The sequence below is a fragment of the Rhamphochromis longiceps genome, linkage group LG7 (genome assembly GCF_057381845.1).
Source record: "Rhamphochromis longiceps isolate RC_006_pf linkage group LG7, R_longiceps_female_GT1.1, whole genome shotgun sequence".
In the NCBI taxonomy this organism is placed as follows: Eukaryota; Metazoa; Chordata; class Actinopteri; order Cichliformes; family Cichlidae; genus Rhamphochromis; species Rhamphochromis longiceps.
In genome coordinates, this window is record NC_140563.1 from 14,969,565 (window position 1) to 14,989,880 (window position 20,316).

Here is a 20,316-nt window from a genome sequence, read left to right on the forward strand (position 1 = left end):
ACACAAAGCACATCAGCCATCACCGCCTTCTTGTGCTTCTGGCTTCCTCAGCAGTGTCTTTGTAGAGAAGGAAAGACACACATTTTGTTTTTTGGTTGTTTTTTTTTTTTGTTGCACAAAGCACTTAATGAAACATGACTACCGAGATATAAACATGTAAATGTAATTCTTGTCATGACACTACAGATTCATGAGCAGTGTTTTGAAGTGTGTGCGAGTAACTGTTCCTTTAAATGGAACAGGAGTCGTGCTGTAGGTAAGGAGTTCAATGTTCTTTTAAATGTTAACAAGAAGATTAGAGATGATATGAAGGACATTTCACATTATGTGGTTATATAGAGACATGAGAAATATCTGTTTCTGAAGTATTTGAATTTAAGTAGCTGACTGGTTGTGCTGTAGACTCTGTTTGAGGTGTATTTACCTGTGACCACCTTACTGTTACATTTTGCCTTACTTATTATGTCTTCCTAGTTGAACCAGTGCCTGTTAATGCCTTAATGCATCTAGTACTTTCCCTTTTGTGTGCAATTCCCCTTTATTTATCTTTCATGCTCACTTTCTTCCCTCCTGTATTTCATTTGTTTTGCTATAATAGGTCAAATGTCCACGCTTACAGAAAAAGGTGAAGGAGTTTACTGTTTCCTTATAGTTTAAATTTGTTTTTTCTATTTTCTTATGTTATTTTTGTAAACCAGTCCTATATCCAAAATGTGTAATGTACCAAAAAAATAAAGAAAGTACTAATTAAACTTGAGCATTTGTTTGACACGTTTGGACCGATGCTGCCGACCAGCAGCTCTTGTGCCGAGGACATCAAAGTTGCTTTTCACAGAACAGATGGCTGGAGAGAGAGCACTGATAACTATTCAGTGTTTGCTCGCACTGGTGGGTGTGTTTTACACCAAAATATGTTGGCAGGGTTGTTTCACTTGGCACTGTGCAGATCCTACAGTAACAAAGACATGGGGAACAGTCCGGTTCAGGTAGGTTGTAAAGACTCAATGTGATTTTAAATGTGTATCAATTAAAGATGAAACTGTGAATCAACTGAAATATTTTTCAGCTCTGTGATTAGGGCTTATATGACTATCATGTTGTTCGATGAGGATGAATACTTCTAGTGTAGCCTAGATTCTGTATATGAGCCCAGTAAACAAATCGGATTGATAGTTTAGATGATGATGTATTTAAATGCCAATGAGCTGGACACTGTGCTTGTGGTCATCCAGACTCCAGAGGAAGACCTTTGTGATCTGGACACCCATCATGGTTTAACTGTGGTCGAGCTCTACATTATGCCCGCCTCCTTCCTGACTGTGCTTATCCTCGGGCTTCCCCTCAACCTGCTCTCCCTGTGGGTTTTCACCGTGCGGCTGCAGCGATGGACCCGCAGCACGGTGTTCCTCTTCAACCTGACCTTAGCTGACACCTCCTGGCTCCTGGCCTTGCCTTTCCTCATCCATTACCATCTGAACCACATGTACTGGAACCAGGGGCTGCCGCTCTGCATTGCTGTGAGGATGTTTTACCACAACTACTTCTACCTCAGCATCTTCTTCGTCACCTGCATCAGTGTGGACCGATACCTGGCCATCGTACACCCACTGCGCTCTCTAGTGCTGCTCGATCGGCGGAAGGCCCGTCTGCTGTGCGCGGCCGTGTGGACGGCCACGCTGCTCCTAAGCATACCTGTTGCCCGGATGACTCTGATCCAGACTTGCCCCGGAAGCAACCGCACCGTGTGCACCCTGTACGTACTGCTACGTGAAACAGGGGAGAGCCTCCCTTATTCCCTCATATGCTCCATTATCGGCTTCCTCTTCCCGCTGCTCGCCATCTGCTACTGCGGCCTGCGCAGCATCAGAGAGCTTCGCCGTCGACCTCTCCACCCCGATCACCTCAACAAGAAACTGCGGCTCAGGCGGCTGCTGGGCGCAGTGCTAGTCATATTTTCGTCGTTTTACCTGCCCTATCACCTGAGCCGCAACGCTGCCGTCGTGATACGGGCGGTCTACCCCGACAGCCCCGCCTCCTGGCGACCCGCAGACACGGCCTTCGTCCTGGAGATGTGTATTTGCGGCCTCATTACCTGCGTTAACCCCTTGTTCAGCTGCCTTACAGGACGCCAGTTTAGGAATGAGTTTTACGGCACGATTGCTGCCATGTTTCCACGTTGTCCACGCATGCAGGCAACATCTAAAGGGACCCAGATGAACCTTAGGAAAAGGCAGGAGGTGTCCAGTGTTGCACCTGTGCGCGCACTGCCTGCACCTAGACCTTAATGAGGAATTTGATTAAATGTTTTTCTTTTTTTGTGTAAATGTGTCAGAGATCACAAACCGCTGTGAGCCCTCCCCTCCCTTTCTTAAGTGGCAATATCGGATACATACACTGCAAAGAACAATGGTTTCTGGTCTCCTTTATCTTGTCTGTTATCTGTGAAGGTTGCTCTGCTTCTTACACAACACTGCCTCTGCGTGGTTGACTGCGTGCTGTACTTTCTTCTGGTTCTGCGTGCGTGAATAGCAAATCTTTTAAATAAACAAATGAATTCAAATACAAATAGTGAGCTGATATCTTTGTTGGATTTTAGCAAAAGCAAGGCTTTCAGCATGTTTTGTTTTGTTTTTCACAAACTATCTTAAGCCGACGAAGACCAGCCCAGTGCTCGAGAGCTTGCCCTTTTATAAGTTGTCTGGAATCATCTTGAAACTATCTTCTCCTGAATTAGAAAATAGGGAAGGGTGGGGAACGATTATGCAGTTGACAGCCGTAGCTGTTAACAGATCTGAAGTTGTAATTGAATTAGAGGAGACGAGCGGTGGGAGCGGAGGGAGGAGGGGCATTGCGCGGAGCTGCTGACAGGTAGATGAGCTGTGCGCTGTCCGCGGTGCTGAAACCTCCTCCAGCTGCACCCACACCGGAGATTCCCCCACCTCAGGTTAGACCTGAGCTCCGATCATCTCCGCCGGCTCAAGCTCTCCACAATCCCACCTCAGTTTCTCAAATAATAGAACAATAAAAAAGGAGGAGAAAAAAAATCCAAGTTGTGATCTTCGGTGGTGCCTTTTTCTTATCGCGGGCTGGATCTTAAGATGGCACTGCACGGATTAACATTGCGCAAGGCAAAAGCGGACTTATTTGACTGCTGTTTTGTGACTGTGAAAGCAACCCTTTCAGACTGAACGCCTCTCTCGTCTTTCTCCATTTTTTTTCTGGCGCATCTATTTTATTTTTTAGTTTGTTTCTACTGGACACATGCTTTTCGCTGAAGAGAAATAGGCGCCTTATTTCTGGATTAATATCTTAACAATATGCTTTTTAATGCTGCACTTGTATTTGTTATAGTATTGTAGAAATTGTTTTCAGAAGATAATTTGGATATGGAGCCAGGAAAGGAGAAAGCTCTCCCCACCAGTAAAGAGGGGATGAAACAAATGGCAGGAAAGGCCCTCGGGGCTCTGTACAGGTAAGAAATTGTACATCTCTTTTAATCGCAGAATTAGTTTTGGAAGGATCAATTAAAATAGAAAATACGTCCAAATGATTAGATGACACAGACAAAGAAAACGTGCACTGGCTTTGAATGTGCTTATTACTGCATTACAATTATTACAATTTTTTTTTTTTAAGAAAAAAGGTGAATCTCATCTTTATGAGGTGAATCACGAACAGGGTGCTGAGAGCAGAGTCGTGTGGCCCGAATATTTAAGGATCAGATATTTCCCTGGAGGACGGTCCCCCTCCACCAGCAGCTGTGGGTGTTTTTTAATAATTAATGAAACAGAACGAGTCGTGACACAAGGTCGGAGGATATCTATTACCTCACGTATTCATCTGTATTACTTCAAGATAGATGAACTTCATATCAACTGACTTCCTATATTCTTTAACGGCCACGAAGAGCTGCATGAAACGTGGCTCGGGTGAAACTGATGGCTGACTACAAAGGAAACAGCACCCGTTTAGATTTGGAGCAGGGAAGCAGGATGTGGTGGAATAGAAGCGAATTATTATTTATTTATTTTTTCTTTTTAATTCTCATTGGGAATGCACATAAATTATATTATGGCAGCAAAAACAAATCTTCGACAAGTATTCCAAAAGAAATACGAAGGTTTTAATCTGGGTCTGCATATGTTTGGAACTCTTTTGAGCCTTATTCGTTTATTTGCTGAACCAGAAATGATTTTTAGAAGCTGTAGCACAGAAAAAAAAACGTGACTCAAATCTGTTTGATTTAAGCTGTAGCTAGGCCAGTCATTTCACCGGATGAGGCCTTCGCATGTCAGGGTTTTTAAATCCACCTTAAATTTCGGTGAAAATTCCCGAATTGGAGCCAAAGCGAAATCGCTACACCGGATTTATGGCAGCTAATTAAATATTTAATAAAAAACATATATAGGGCGAAATTTAACTGCAAACAGCGCTGATGCAGATGATACTGCAATGCGGTATGAAGGTCATCTTTTTCTCCTCGATTCCATTCATCCTTTCCTTTCAACAAGTCAAGAAAAAATTATAACAGGATATTTCCCCCCTCATGAAGAGTGTGCAGGCGTTTGGAGGCCTGTGTCAGATTAAAGAATAAATTAGAGCCACTGACAGGGCCTGGAGTTGAAATGAAATTCTCATTCATAAACGCGAAGAAGCAGTGTTGGGTATTTCCAGGGGAATTATTTCTGCTGATCTGGCTTAAAAATCCATTTAAAAAAAAAAAAAAAAAAAAAAAAAAAAAAAAAAAATATATATATATATATATATATATATATATATATATATATATATATATATATATATATATATATATATATATATATATATATATATATATTTTAAATACTGTTTTCTTTCTTTAAACACAGTATCTGGCTGGTACTTTGTTATCATCCCTTCACGCCGGCTTTGAACATATGAATCACCTAAAAAAATGAGTATTATATAATCGAAATGCAGGAGACTCGAAAAGCGGCAGCAAACAGGTGAAGCGATCGAGCTGACGGAGGATGGGAGACCGCGAGCGGACGAGGAGCGGAAGACGCCCCTGTGTGACTGCACGTGCTTCGGGCTGCCGCGCAGATACATCATCGCTATGCTGAGCGGGCTCGGCTTCTGCATCTCCTTCGGTATCCGGTGTAACTTGGGTGTGGCCATCGTCAGCATGGTCAATAACAGCACAATCCACCAAAACGGGAAGATAATCATCAAAGAGGTGCCTGTAAACCCCGCCTCTTCATTCACCATGAACCCCATCCTGCACCCCACCCTACCCCACCCTCTTATGTGTGATAGGTGGTGAGATAGAACTGAGTCTGTTGTCCCTTTCAAGTGCCTTTCATGTGTTAAACAGAGTAATTAGCAAAATGAGTATAGTTTGCGCTTTTTTGTTGTAAATTTATTGGAAATTGTGATTTTAAAAAAAAATCATTTTAGATAATCACAGAGGTCAATTTCACTGCGAAGCATTACATTTTATATACACCTTTCTGCAAATATTTCTCTCCTGTAACACTTACCACTTAGGGAAAAAAACGAAAAAGTGATCTCACTGCGATACACACTACAGCGAATTAAAAGAGACGTAATTTTGTTTTTATTTTTATGTGCCTGAAAGAAAGCGAAATTCAACTGGGACCCGGAGACTGTGGGGATGATTCACGGTTCCTTCTTCTGGGGCTACATAGTTACTCAGATTCCAGGAGGGTACATCTCCTCCAGGCTGGCTGCAAACAGGTAAAACTATACACATTTTTTGAGTTAGGTCTTTGAGGAGATTATATTTAGGAAATATCGGTTTCCTACTGATTTCCCATTGTATCTACGAACAAAAAATGTATAATTTAGTGTGCAGACTTGTTGGCAAACCAGTAGGTTTGGAGAAACCTGCAGATAAACTGGGGATTTGGCTGATGCCCGCCAGGCGTGCCTCCTCATGTTAATGAGCTCCCACGGGACCACCGTGTCTAATCCTTTATGTTCAGAGGCATGGCAACCACACCGGCCAAAGCCATGTGTGCGAAGTGCTTCTAAGCAAAGATTGTAGCGTGATTTCAACCACCGCGTCCCACTTCTATACCTTATTATTTCATTAGCAGCTGACTGGAAATATAGATAAATATACAAAACGATCATTCTTTAAAAAAAAAAACGGTTAAACTATCGATCAATATTAGAGCGCAGTGTAGACAGATACTGCAGAAAGAAGGAGATGCAAGGAAAAATAAAGTGCGCTAAGCTCGCAGCATGGGTCCTTATTACATTAACATTACAGGATTGTTAAAACTGAATCTAAATGAATCTTTGAAGAGCTTCATCATACCAAGTCAGCTGAGCCCTCTGACGCCTTCTGCTGCAAACACCTCCTGTCCTCACTCCCCTGGAAACCGAATAACAGCCTGTTGTGTGCGCGCTTTTGTGTGTGGCACCCAATTAGGACTGGTTTGTCTTGATTATGAGTGTTTATTCTTCCACTATATTATAAAAATTTAAAATATAGGATTCAGTCTACTGTTTACTGATATTTGCAGTTGATCAAAAAGATGCAGACCCCACTTTTCTTTTCCTTGAGCCACATACAGATTTCATTTTGATACAAATTTGACAAATAATCTTGTAATGCTGTTTATCCAGAGTTTTTGGTGCTGCCATCGTGCTGACATCTACCCTGAACATGTTCATTCCCTCTGCCGCCCGGGTCCACTACGGATGTGTCATCTTTGTGAGGATATTACAAGGGTTGGTGGAGGTACTGATGCACAATTTGGTTTTGACCTTTAAAACACTCAAGGATGATGCCTCATTATCAAACCAGGAGCTGAGTTTGACCCCTTCCTAATGAAATTGTCCTGACATTCTGTTTTCAGCCAGGTTTTACAGCAATCTTCTGTTTCTATTCAAGCCTGCTGCTCTCTATTTGGATTTCTGCTGAAAAAAAAGGAAGCTCTATTCATTATACTGCACACATATTAGTACACAATCGTCAAACAAAGTAAAACCCTGAATAGCAGGGCTTATGTGTACTGGCTTACCTGGCTTAGAGAGCTCCATGTTCACATAGAAACACAATGAACAAAAGAGATAAAAACCACTTGATGCGGGCGGCTCCCGCAGCTCAAGAAGGGGAATGATTTCAGAGGGAGAGACGCTATTATTAGTTTGAAGGTCATCTTCTTTTGTTGTTTTGTTTAGCTCCAAACTGTAGTTTCAGTTGCTGCTCATGACCATTCAGAGAGGGAGCTGCCTGCGTTCAGCGCCATGGCTTATTACTACAAATTAAACATTAGCATTTCAGGGTGTCTCCCACTGCAAGCCTCAGCAATTTGTGTCTATCAATAGTTGATTGTATGCCACTTAGTGTGTAATGAAGATTTAATGGGAACAATCCAGGGCTTCTTTTTTTTTTTTTCATGAAGTGGGCAGTCAGCTTGAATTTGCACTGACTCACACCTAAGCCATTAGTCTCTATTAGAAAGATCAGCTACAATGCATGTCAGTTTGTTTGTTATTAACTGCAATTTGACTTGTAAGTCTCTGGCAAAAAAGAAGAGACGGCGTCAATCAAGCAGAATATATTTTCATTAATTGTGAAAACAGCTACAGTTTTGATGAAATTAGCAAATTAAGCATGTTGTGCTTTTACGCTGTCAAAACAAGTATGTTAAAGCTGGTGGGAAACAATCGCTGTCTGATCTTACTGTTGCTGTAATGTTGTGTTTTTCATTCACCATACAGGGAGTGACTTACCCGGCCTGCCACGGGATCTGGAGTAAATGGGCTCCGCCGCTGGAAAGAAGTCGTCTGGCAACCATCTCGTTTTGTGGTACAAAACAGACACACAAAAGCAAGATTGGCTCGTCATTATCATGCATCATCACGTTACTTTATACACTTGAGTGCAGGTTTAGGGTTACATACCACTGTGCCTAAAAGGTGTGCAAACAAGAAGTGAACACCTTTGTAACTAAATACAAACACAGATCGCTTTCTGCTCAGTCATGACAATTTGTCCTCTTCAGGATCATACGCCGGCGCAGTGATCGCCATGCCTCTGGCTGGGATCCTGGTCCAGTATACTGGATGGTCCTCTGTCTTCTATGTGTATGGTAAGTGCTGCTTTATCTGACTGACTTCACCTTAAAAGGACACTCTGTTCCATGTAAAGGTAGAAATAATGTAACAGTTGGGTTTTTTCTTAGCCATAAATGCCATACAGTTCAATTCTGTGCATTTTTCTTGTGCTGCTACAGTCTCATGTGGGCTTATTAGATAAAGTTAGCAAAGTCTACAAAGTCAATGTTATATAACTGACACCGGTGAGTCAGTTCACTGCCTCTCCCATGTCTGTCTATGCATGCAACTATCTAACTAATATATACTCTCTAAACTTCTGAAATAAGCCCAAGCATTATTATGACTAACCCATTAAATCAGATAGTATATATGTTTGTTTTCCATTATTTTGTACAGAATTAACCAAACTTCAGACTTTTGTATTCTGATTTTGACAGCAGCTAAATCTCCGCTTGAATTTTACGTTCTGTGGATCTGTATCATCTGAAGTTTTTTTTAATGACTGATGTGTTTGATTTGTTCAGGAACCTTTGGGATATTTTGGTACATGTTCTGGATTTTGGTGTCCTATGAAAGCCCGGCAGAACATCCAACAATCACCGAGGAGGAGCGCCGTTACATCGAGGAGAGCATTGGCGAAAGTGCCCAGCTCATGGGTGCGATGGAGGTGGGTGCTCAGTCTGTATCTTCTGATTTCTGATGCCACACCAAACACTGCTCAGGCTGATTTAGCATTTGTCACGTTGCTTCAACAGAAATTCAAGACTCCCTGGAGGAAATTCTTCTCTTCTATGCCTGTCTATGCAATCATTGTGGCCAACTTCTGCAGAAGCTGGACCTTTTATCTGCTTCTCATCAGTCAGCCTGCATACTTTGAAGAAGTTTTTGGCTTTGAGATCAGCAAGGTGAGTAAATTTATGCTTCATAAAGTCTATTATTAGGCCTAAAATGTCTCATCTGATCTCACCATCAAATTTCCAAAAAAAAAGATGCTATAATTGCTTCTAAAAAAGGCATAACAGGTCCATTTTGTTGTTATGCCAGCCATCTAATGTCATGTATTTATTCTTAAAGACTAAATGTTTTCATTTTCTAGCTGAACAAAGGTATCCCAACTCCGGAAACCAAAAAGAGGGTTCACCATGCAGCCACTGCAGTGACCCTATGCCTCACCAGTGGGGCTCAACCCATGATTTCAGAACCACAGGGATAAACATACCAAACTGGCCATAACTGAAATTTATTCGAGTAACATAACTGGATGAAAATATTAAAACAGTGTGACAATAATAAAGATTTTGTTTATAATTAGAAACCTACAGAGAATTTTTGGCTTCCTTTAGCTTTTCACCCACAAAGCTGTGGGTGAAAAGCTTAAAATTTCACCCACAGCTTTTACTATTTTAGTTCACTCTCATTATAGTTTTCACTCACAGATGGGCAAAGGTGTTTAAAGCAGCCATAAAGTACTTAAAACATATTATACCCTACTTGGCACATCAACCTCTTTGATTAGATTTCAGCCGCTAACGACTCCCTTTGGCAGCTAAGTAAATAATAACTCAGTTTAAAAGAAGCATCCTAGGAAGAAAGTTTGGGTCTAAATGGTATAAATGTAATTAAAGCTATCCGGTTTTATTCATATAGCATCAAATCACAACAAAAGTTGCCTCAAGGTGCAACATTTGTTCCTGGTTTCTTTTAAGTACTATTGCATTTTAGATTGTATTAATAATTGTCACCCCAGGGTTAAATTAGGCTGGAATGGTAGACCCACGTGTATAATTGTACGTTTAGCTGCTAATACAATGCAGCAGGCTAAACGATATCATCTTAAAAAGTAATATATGAAGAAAGTTTGTTTCTGTTGAACCATTATTATATTTGCTCAACCTCAATGGAAATAATTTCCTAATTTTAAATGTATAACCATGGATTTTAAAAAAAAAGAACAATATAAAACAAAAGATATTTTGTTTTATATTTAAAAAAGAACATATATAAAAATTAAACAATAATTCTGAAGTTTAATGGATATTTACATTTGCAATTTTGGGACAACTTGCTTTAGAAAATGCTGTGATTTGTTGTTTTTACCTGTCCTCATGTGTCATACATGTAAAAAGAAAGCAGCCAGTCTCAAATTACCCCAGTCCTCTGAGCTCCAGCGAGAGTGTAAAGCATCACTCAGGCTGCTCTGACAGATGCAATTCAGGCTGAGGATGAGTTTCTGATATTAATGTGGTGAATTATTGCTGACATGTGATAGAGGAGCCAAGAGGTTACAGCAGAGGCTGAGATTTGCTCTGAGACTGAGAGAATCCCCTTCTTGTTGTGACAGCTGCTCTGCTGCTGTTGGAGCTGCTTCAGAAAAGTATTTGATGCTTTCCCAGGTTGGAATCCTGTCAGCTCTCCCTCACTTGGTCATGACCATCATCGTGCCTTTAGGAGGTCAGCTAGCAGACTACCTGCGAACCCACAACATCATGTCCACCACTACGGTCCGCAAAATCATGAACTGTGGAGGTGAGGTCTTAATCGTGAGATTTTTGTCAGTTCTTTGAAGTACTCCTCATCAGTTCATGACTTAACTCTTTTCCTGCTGTTTTCAGGCTTTGGCATGGAGGCTACTCTTTTACTAGTGGTTGGGTATTCCCACAGTAAGGGGGTGGCCATCTCTTTCTTAGTTCTGGCGGTGGGATTTAGCGGTTTTGCAATATCAGGTGAGTCCTAAAACAACGATGTATTGTTCATATTTGATCCCACCTCAATGTGAATCAGCAGCAGACTCAGGAAGTCTCCTTGTTTCGTTTGGTTGCAGGTTTCAACGTGAACCATCTAGACATCGCCCCTCGCTATGCCAGCATCCTCATGGGCATTTCCAATGGCGTGGGAACACTGTCAGGGATGGTCTGCCCTCTTATAGTGGGAGCAATGACAAAAAACAAGGTGAGTCGTAATCAGGCAACAACAAACATATTTTTGTTTGAGTTTTTAAAGCCCACAGCCATCTCCTGATCCTAGTCTACTGTTTAATAGTGTAATCATTTAAACCTGGATCACAGAGCTTTCCTTACTGTAGCAAACCCTCTCATTATGCCCAAAATATGACCAATCCCCTCTGTGCCTGATCCTTACCCTCATATTTTTATTTACTTAAATGCAAACCACTGGTGCAGTTGTGGCGTATTTGTTCTGCCTAATCTGAGCAAGTTAGAAGAGCACATCTGTTCTATGATATAACCTAAAACTTTACAAAGGGACTCAGCCTGGCTCCAACCTTTGTCCATTTCCCAGACTCGTGAAGAGTGGCAGTATGTCTTCCTCATTGCTTCTCTCGTGCATTACGGAGGCGTGATATTTTACGGGCTCTTCGCATCGGGGGAGAAACAGCCATGGGCTGACCCTGAAGAAACCAGCGAAGAGAAGTGCGGTTTTATAGATGAGGACGAGCTCGCAGAGGAGACGGGCGACATCACCCAGGGATACGGTGCGATGGGAGGTCCGGCTAAAAGCTACGGGGCCACGGGGCAGCTGAACGGAGGCTGGGTGCAGGACTGGGATAAAACGGAGGAATACGTACAGGAGCCAGCGGGAAAGATGTACACCCAACGCGGCTACTCTTAAACCAGACAGTTGTGGTGAGTCTGCCCATGAAAACAGACTCATCATCACCAGTTGCACAAGCATTATATTAGATGTTTAAATCCATTCTGTATGTTAAAGTAAAAGAAGATTCAAAAGCCACTGTAAAGAAGTAGTTGCAATGCAGAACAATCCTCATTAGAGCCTCATGTTTCTCATCACATGTACCTACAGTAGGGCTTCACTATACAGACAGCAGTCGTACTATTTAGGACCCAAAGCTCATCAATCTACTTGAACAAGACAAGCCAGACGAAACTGCAGTCGACCATCATGTAGGGTCTTTCTCTGAAATACTACTCTGATTGCACTGAAACTATGAAAGTATTCTAAAAACAAGATTCTGTTTCTCAAATATGTTTTATGTACTGTATATACCTGCATACTGTTTCTGTGAGACTATTGTGAATTTTGGGTCGTTGATCTGTGTGAACATTAATATAAAAGGCCATATTTTTCATGGACAGTACCTCTTCAGGGAGACGTCTGCTTGCAAAAAAGGTCTTCTTCTTCTCGAGTGAGGCCTGTAACACAATATAAGACAAAAATAGCGTGAGTGAAGTTGAACCGTAGAGTTTTAGTGTGTGTTTGTTGCATGACTTTTGCTCAGATCAATGTTTCAGACGCGGCCGCCTCACAGCCACCGATAGTCCTCATTCAGCCTACTTCTTTGTTCTTAGATTCAAGCGTCTCCCGCCATTATAAATAATAAGAGGAATTTTCGTAATCAGGTTCCGGTCGTGACGTGAGACAAATCAAAAAAGTTGTGAAGGCAACTGCTGCTCAGAAAACATTGACTATTGATGTTTGGTGTGCACTGCAATAAATTCTGTGTACCAGCTGCCACCCATTACATTCTGTTTTGTAACGTGACACTGGCTTGCTGTATCTTAACTGTAATTGTTTTTGGAGTCATGTGATGATCAACATTAAGGTGTGTGTTTTAACAAATTACAATTAGTGTCTGGAGATCCCCAGCTTTAGTGCTCATGACGCAGGAGGAATGCACTGCTGTGTATGAACAACCACGTTTTGTGAGCCCCTGGTGTCCCTTGGTTATTGTCATTGTCACCAAAAAGTACTTTATTGACACATTGATATCGTCGCATATGAGTGGACCACATGGATTAATAGATGGCTCTTCCACCTGACTTTATTTGCTGTTTAAACACTTTGATTCATTTTGCTGTATGAAAAATCTGCAAGGATGTTTAAAATATATGAATATTTAAGAATGTTTATGATGACCAAAAGATGCTATTACGGCTTTGTGCCTAAAGATTATGTAAACAGATAAATGTGATTTTATGGCTTCTAATATTGTGTTTAATGAAGAGGTATGTTGATGTCAAAAGGTGTTATAAAAAAAATACTCATATCATTTTATAAAAAAAAAAAAAAAGTAATCAAAAAGGTAATTTTTTGTCATTTTTATCTCGTGTGTAAATGGGATGATACATTAGTCCTCATTGACTGGAGACAGACTGCCAAATCGGTTAACCACCAATTCTCCAATCACTGCCAAGCATCTCCTGTTCTCTCCAAGTTTCTCATTAGTAAATCAATGGCACAGGTCTCTGGGGTCTAGGGGAGAGCACTGGACCCTGTAGCCTGGAAATTGGTAAGAGGCAAGAGATACAGCATTACTAAACTGTTTCATCCATGCACACCACCACCATTTAACATCTTTGCAGAGACTTCTGATTTTAATAAGCTGATGTGGAGTCAGGTTGGGTCTGTTTCAGAGGAAAAAAGATCAGGAAAAAACAAAAAAAGGAAAGGAAAGGTGATGACATTTTAATGTTTGTAATGTGCGGTCTCAGACACACCCATTTCCTTCTCTGCACATTTGAGCTCAACACTGTTCTCTCTAGCACATTAAGGTATTGACCCAGCTCCTTCATTATGTCCAATCACAAGACGAATCAATATTGTTTAGCTCTAGAATTCATTAGCATTTTAAGATAAAAAATGCTCCTGTTTAAAAGATTTAAACAGCACTGATGATTCGCCTTAGTAGTTATTAATGCATTTTTGTTAGAATAAAAAAACATATATATACAGAGCAATAGTAGTCGTAGTCACTGTTTGCAGCTTTAAGGTTGAAAAATATTTATATTGTTGTCATAAAATTTACCTGATAAAACTCAATAAAATAAGTAGCTCTGGTAGGGAAAATTAAAGCATAAAAACATAAAGGAATAAAAATGTACAATGACATTAGAACAAGTGACATATTGATATCTATGGAGATAATCTGTGTAGAGTTGCTGAAAAAAATGCAGATTAGAACAATCAACTCGTACTAAGAAAAATGCTCTAAAGATCAACTTTTTAAAAATATAAACACTGACTCATCTTCTCTTTCTCTTAAGATAAACTGAACAGTAACAGATTTTTTTCTTTTAACTGTTTGCTAAGTAAAGCAAGCAATCTTGATAACTGTGGTAAATAATTCATGTACGTCTCCAGCTTATTGGTGTATAAGACTATGAAAAGCACAAAATAAAAGGAATGACTGACTCCATCATCAGAAGTCTGATCAGCTTCTTGAAGAATGGCAGTGTATGAATTTCCATTGTCCTGTTACTGCAGCACAAGGTGAAAATGTCCTGGGAAAACCTCTGTAGCCTCGTGCACGTGAAACCTTTGGAGCGCTCCTCTTACCCGAAGGGAACGTTCGAAAGGCGTGACGTCTGAAGGGTTGTGTCAAGCACTGGTTTCCTGCCCGTGATGGACATTCAGAGTACAGTAGCCTTTCACCGCCTTAATTGATGGTTGGATCACAGGAAGCAGCTTCATGTCTAAATCATCCCAACTGTCAGGAGGGGGAGCAATTACAATAAATCTCAGTTTCTCCCCTGATTATTCACCCAGCCGAGGAGGGAAACCATTAACCCTCACGCCTGCTTGGCGCACGTTAATTTGACAGAAAACACAATTGTGTCACCACTCACGTGGAACATGTTTTCTCATGCCTAACCAGCCGGAGTCGTCATGGCTGTTACACCAGTGACGTGCCCGTTAGGATGCACAGTAATTGGGCAAAAAGCTTCTGTCAGCATTTCTTTCACAGGTGGAAAGTCTGTCAGCCTTCACCTGCCTGCATCACTGACTCTTTATATTTCTGCAGCATCTCCGGCTCGGTCACTGTGATGTTCGTCTGGTTGTGTAATCCGGAGGGTGAGTGGAGGGGGATTGAGTAGTTGTCAGTCTGTGGGGCAGGTGCACTTTGGCTCCTGGGGGACTGTAATGGGATGAGGCCCAGCCACAATGAGTGTTTGATGACGGGGTTGCACGCATCCTGTGGGACTCTCCCTGCATGCAATTATCCTCCTGCTCCATCCTCCCGTCTAGTCTGCAGCTCAGACAATTTCTTTTTCCACACTGCATTCTCAATATTTTTTTAGTCCTAACGTATAATTCACATTCCTCATACCCCAAAACATCAGGTATTAATTAAGGCCTAAATTTCAAGGCAGGATTGGAGTAATTACTGTTTTACAACACCCCCCGACATGACAATACACATCCCCGGGGCAAGTGGTTTTTCCACACACCTCCTTCCTCTCTCTTGTTAATTGCTTTATTAATGGAGATCTTGCTGGCTCAAATTGGATTTGCACAAAATAACATGTTATATATCACTACTTTGCACCCACTACAAACCATATGTAATTTGAACATACACACACACAAAAAAAAGGACTGGTGTGTTTCCACCATGACTCCTAAACGTTTAGATATTATATTAAAAAAACGATTTTAAATGAAACCCTCTGCAAAACGGCTTTACAACGGTGTGCTATCATCTCTGCTGTACTTTCCAGTTGTATCCATTAGCATTACATTTGATAGCATTTGCTCTAATGAGTCAGAGAAATGGGGATGCAAAGGTGAGAATTTTCCAGGATGAGAGGAGTAGACAGAGACTGCTACATTTAATTTATCTTTTGTTTTTCACCTTCCACGGAAGTGCAGTCACATTTGAAGCAATCCATCACAGGTCCATCCACTTCCCTACCCCCCACCCCTCCATATCGGATTACACTGACAGCTTCATACACGCTGATATAGTATCAGAAGCAGACAAAGGAAGATAAGATCCAATACGATACTTGTCGTGTTTTGACAAAGCACCGTCAGCTCTGGAAGAAATCGTAATAAGAGAGTGGAAGAATTTGCAGGTGATGAGACAAAATATTTTGCAGGGTTTATTTTCACTTTGCTTTTCTGCACACAATTTTTCTTTATTTATATAATCCATCATGCCGCTCAAAGAAATAAATTTGTTGCCACTATCTTTGTTCAACCTTCAGAGATGTTTAGTTTAAGATGTTATGATGATAATCAAACCCATTTAAGCAGCGTGCCTGCTGACGGTGGTCGCTGATCGTCGTCATCCTCTGAGTGGGACACAGGTGTGCGGAGGGGTTTCTCCTGCCTCTGTGATCCATCGCTGAAAACACAAAAGGGGCCAGACTGGAGCGGCTTAGGCACGTGCCGAGGGAGGGCTCTACCCTCCTGCGCCCACCCCCTCAGAGGACTCCCTATTTACACCACCAGATGGTGGCTGGATCTGAGTTTTAATGAATGTTATCCTTCATGACCCTCCAGGAGCTGCAGGACAGCAGTCGCTCTCAGCACGTCTCACTGCAGTTTGTTACCCCCACGCTGCTGGAGAACAAACGTGACGCTGGACGGATGGAATGTAAAATAAGGAAGGATAAGACAATCATCCAACTCTTTGCTTAGAGCATGTTCTTTATAACAGACAGAACTGATACACATGTATGAAATTATAAGTTTTCTCATTTGTCCTTTTGAATTAATAAAGCGCATGACACATTTAAATTAAATAAGCTGGATGTAAGCGGCTGACTTCGACTCTCAGTCTGTTCTAATAAAGGCTTACTAGCTTGCTGCAAACAGCTGGAGGTCAAATATAAAATAAGCAATTCAGAAGATAGATGGATAGGTGGATGTTTAATAGCTAAATAGTGTTACAGACTGCCAAAAGAAGCAGTTTCTTCTTAGTGGTTTCCAGACATGTGGGTATGATTTAGACTGTTATAAATAACGGGTAAAACATGGTTTTATTAAATATTAGATTGGCATAGGCATAGTACTAAAAATGCTGCTTTTCTTGTAGGCTTATTGGAGTCAGATGGTAACACATCTGAATCATCACCATGGCAGCTCTCTCACCCTGCCAGTAACGTGTAAGGCTGTGAATCAGAGTGAGAACCACAAAGTCTACACAAGAAAATAACTGTGGGTGGAAGCACCCGATGGCTACATGCTAAAAGAGTAGAGGTGGATAATTCTCGTTAGTTTGTGGAATGGTGCTCTGAAACTGCATTTTTGTAGATTTTGTAAATTAAACACACTCCCAACAAATTCATAATTATTTTTGCATGCATTTATAACACAAGAGCAGGTTAGATCTCTGCAGTCGTTGCTGGTTGGCATATGTTCTTCACTGGCTGGAAATAAACTGGTTGTGTATGCGCTGCCCTTTACTCAGTGACCCTCGTCCGTCTCTACGAGAATTGCTTTCACGGTGTGTTAAATGAGCCGTGGCTGTGTTGGTGTTTCCCTCCGCACGGTGGCCCGGGCTCTAATTCGCTGACAGGGTTATGTCACACACCAGCCATTGTGCAGAGTTTGATTGAAGACGCCTGATCTGACTAATTGATCCCTCGCTGCACAAGCGCTCAGACACATGGGCAAGGTCTGAGATGTGTAAATTGGCAGTCAGGTCACATGACTGGAATTAAGCCAATCCAAATGTATAGGTTTAGATCAAGCACTGCTGGAGGCTTTTACTGACAGATGGTGTGAAAAAAAGTGAAAATCATTTGAGGTGTGTAGAGTTAGGAAAGGGTACGTGGTTGCACAGCGCTTTTGCTGGCTTTGCTTATTGCTATTTCCTTATAGCCCCGAGCTTATTATCAAACCCATCTCTCTCCACAGATCTGCATAATGTGGAATTAAACTTTAATTTCTTTTTAGGTCCTCATAAATCAGCCGCTGCAGAATAATTTTAAACAACGCAGCTCCTAATGGCTTGGTATTAGGATCAAATTTATGAGGCTGAATGAAACCTTGAGCTTCCAAAGACCCATGGCATCTGTTTACTGTCTCACAAGTACGTTCAGTTTAAGTGAGTCGGATCGTGTGCTGACACGGTTTACAAAGCAGCACAAAAGCTATAATGTGTCCAAACAAGTAAGTTCAACAGTTCAACAAACAGCCAACTGGACTGACTAATATATATACATATATATACACACACACACACACACACACACACACACACACACACACACACACACACACACACAAAAAACAATAAATCCAGAGATAGAGATTAACTCCTGAAGCATCAAGAGCAGGATCTCATTTGCCATTGTTCTTGTATCATATGCCCCACCCTGTTCTTCGTCCTGCCTCTTTTTCCACTTTTCTAGATTAAAATCTCATATAATAAGCAATCTGGCCAATTTCACCAACAGTGAAGTCATCACAAATATTCTAATTATCACAATATATCATTAAAAACATGTTTACATTTCAACAAGAATTACTATATTGCAACAAATTTTCAGTCTGAGAGGAGCCACCACAGTGACCATTTTTATTATATCTTTCTACTGCATCTGTAATTAGCAGTTATGTGTTTGTCTAGATACATGAACTGAGGAAAAGTGCAACATGAGTCAAATATTGTACTGAAACACATTTCTGTAAACAAAGGTGGAAAACATTCAAGAAGAACCTAAAACTTTTTGCTCTGCTAGAACAATTCTTCTCATCACCAGCCTAAATTCTCACATGTTAAATATTTCATAAACCCACAGTCATGCTCACACTTTGGTAAAATTAAACAAAACTGACAGAAATATCATTACAATTGTTAGAACAACGTGACCATTAAGAAAAAAAACTGATGTCAGCTGTTTAATATGCTTTTTCTGATACCGAAAAATATAGACAATATCAAGATATAAACAGGAATTTGGCCACAATTTGATCATCTTTCAAGCTCCAAGACCATCAGTCACATGTTTAAAGCTGACAGCAGGTCTCCCCACACACTCAGCCCTGTGACATCAAAGTCTCCATCAGAAATCTTCAAAGCATTTAGTTCTTTTTCTACATCCCCCCTCAGAGACGGACTGGCATCGAATAAAGCCAGAAAGAGCTCAGTAAGTTTCTTGAAGGACACTCCGGGACCCGTGCTGGTTAGAACCCATTCGCCGTCACTTAAGCTGTATTCCATTTCCGAGGCCCACTTTTTCAGTACATTACAAGATGCATCTCTGAGTTTCTGATGTTCTTTTGCCAGGTCTTTCAAAAGTGTAGGAGACAGTAGAGAACACATGTACTGCAGCAGGCTGTGTTTCTTTTGCAACCAGTCTAAGAGAAAATCATGTGCAGCAGTTTGTGCAGTACAGCTTTTGGATGTCAGCAGAGCTGCAGCGATGACTAGACAGAATTGTTGCAATGCCCCTTCGCATCCCTGGAGAACAGAGCCTAAAAATTGCTCTGCCCTGCAGGTTTCACTGCCTTGGTTCAGCAGAGCCTCCAGCCTCTCCATCAGCATCTCCCCCTGCACCTCAGCATCAGCACCAAGGGCTGACATATCAGCTAGGGGGCTCAGGACCTTATAAACTGATTTGCATTGAACTATGTGACTGCAGAGACCTGTGACGTCCTCATAGTCTCCGTGCATCGTCTTGACAGGACGCGTTGTGTCAAAGAGGATCTTCATGAGAGAACTAGGAAGTTCTGGGTTGTTCAACAACCTGACGAGCAACAAGTGCTGGCACCGGGGGAGGTCCGAGAAGGAGACTTCGGTGTATCCGGGGATGGTATCTCGCAGAGTTTGGTTTGTGAGCTGCAGCTGTTTCTCCATGATCCTCCTAATAGCGGCGTTATTATGGAACCTGGAGAAGACGTGCTCGCAGTACCGGGCCCAGTGAAACGCCCTGGACAGAGTTTGTTTATCCCAGTGATTCACCGCATCGCTCTGCGCCGCCACCGCCAGCATCTCCACCGTGCTAGCTAAGTTTTTCAGCACCGCCTCCATGTGGCGCTCTCAGCATTCAGAGTTCAGCCTTCAGTCCGGCTTCGGAAACCCACTGAGGAGAAAGGTTACAGCCTGAACCTGAATCATCTGAATTTCGCTATGCTGCTGAAAAACTGCTATAGCATTTGAGATGTAGCGGTTTAGCTACATGTTAGCTAAGATGTCAACATACTAGCATGGCAAAACAAGACTTCCGGTGCCGCACTTCAATAAATAATTCCTCTTGAGTAACGTGGGTTTCAATAACAGCTGACGTTACAATAAAAAATGAATATGACAGCACGGAGAAAGTTGAAGAAACTCACATATCTGTTGCCGGTTTCTACTGCTTGATTTTCCGGTTGAATATACCGCTCGTTAGTGCGCAAGTGTGCCAATATAATTTCATCCCCTTCAAAATAAAAGCACATCAAGTGATCTTAGCGCCACAAAATGAGTTAATGAGTTCGGTACACACAAACTCGGAATTTTTGTGCTTACGTGTATTTATTATATGGATTACA

General features: G+C 41.5%; 3 protein-coding genes across 3 annotated transcripts; 2 read left to right on the forward strand and 1 right to left on the reverse strand.

Moving 5' to 3' along the window:
* The first annotated feature begins 1,184 nt into the window (after nucleotides 1-1,184).
* LOC146665007 (succinate receptor 1-like) lies at nucleotides 1,185-2,600 on the forward strand. Its single transcript, XM_085412654.1, has one exon. It carries the CDS (start codon nucleotides 1,185-1,187, stop codon nucleotides 2,283-2,285), a length of 1,101 nt encoding a protein of 366 aa, XP_085268780.1. The 3' UTR covers nucleotides 2,286-2,600.
* Nucleotides 2,601-2,827: 227 nt separating this feature from the next.
* LOC146665008 (vesicular glutamate transporter 2.1-like) lies at nucleotides 2,828-14,165 on the forward strand. Its single transcript, XM_085412404.1, has 12 exons — nucleotides 2,828-3,472; nucleotides 4,960-5,215; nucleotides 5,618-5,736; nucleotides 6,634-6,748; nucleotides 7,735-7,822; nucleotides 8,019-8,105; nucleotides 8,598-8,740; nucleotides 8,829-8,978; nucleotides 10,467-10,599; nucleotides 10,686-10,796; nucleotides 10,895-11,022; nucleotides 11,371-14,165. The coding sequence occupies exons 1-12, from the start codon at nucleotides 3,387-3,389 to the stop codon at nucleotides 11,698-11,700; spliced, it is 1,746 nt and encodes a 581-aa protein (XP_085268530.1). The 5' UTR covers nucleotides 2,828-3,386; the 3' UTR covers nucleotides 11,701-14,165.
* Nucleotides 14,166-17,882: 3,717 nt separating this feature from the next.
* On the reverse strand, nucleotides 17,883-20,177 carry fancf (FA complementation group F). The gene is made up of 2 exons (XM_085412420.1): nucleotides 20,119-20,177; nucleotides 17,883-19,865 (listed from the first exon to the last, which is right to left on the reverse strand). The coding sequence occupies exon 2, from the start codon at nucleotides 19,811-19,813 to the stop codon at nucleotides 18,782-18,784; it is 1,032 nt and encodes a 343-aa protein (XP_085268546.1). The 5' UTR covers nucleotides 19,814-19,865; nucleotides 20,119-20,177; the 3' UTR covers nucleotides 17,883-18,781.
* Between the last annotated feature and the right edge of the window lie 139 nt (nucleotides 20,178-20,316).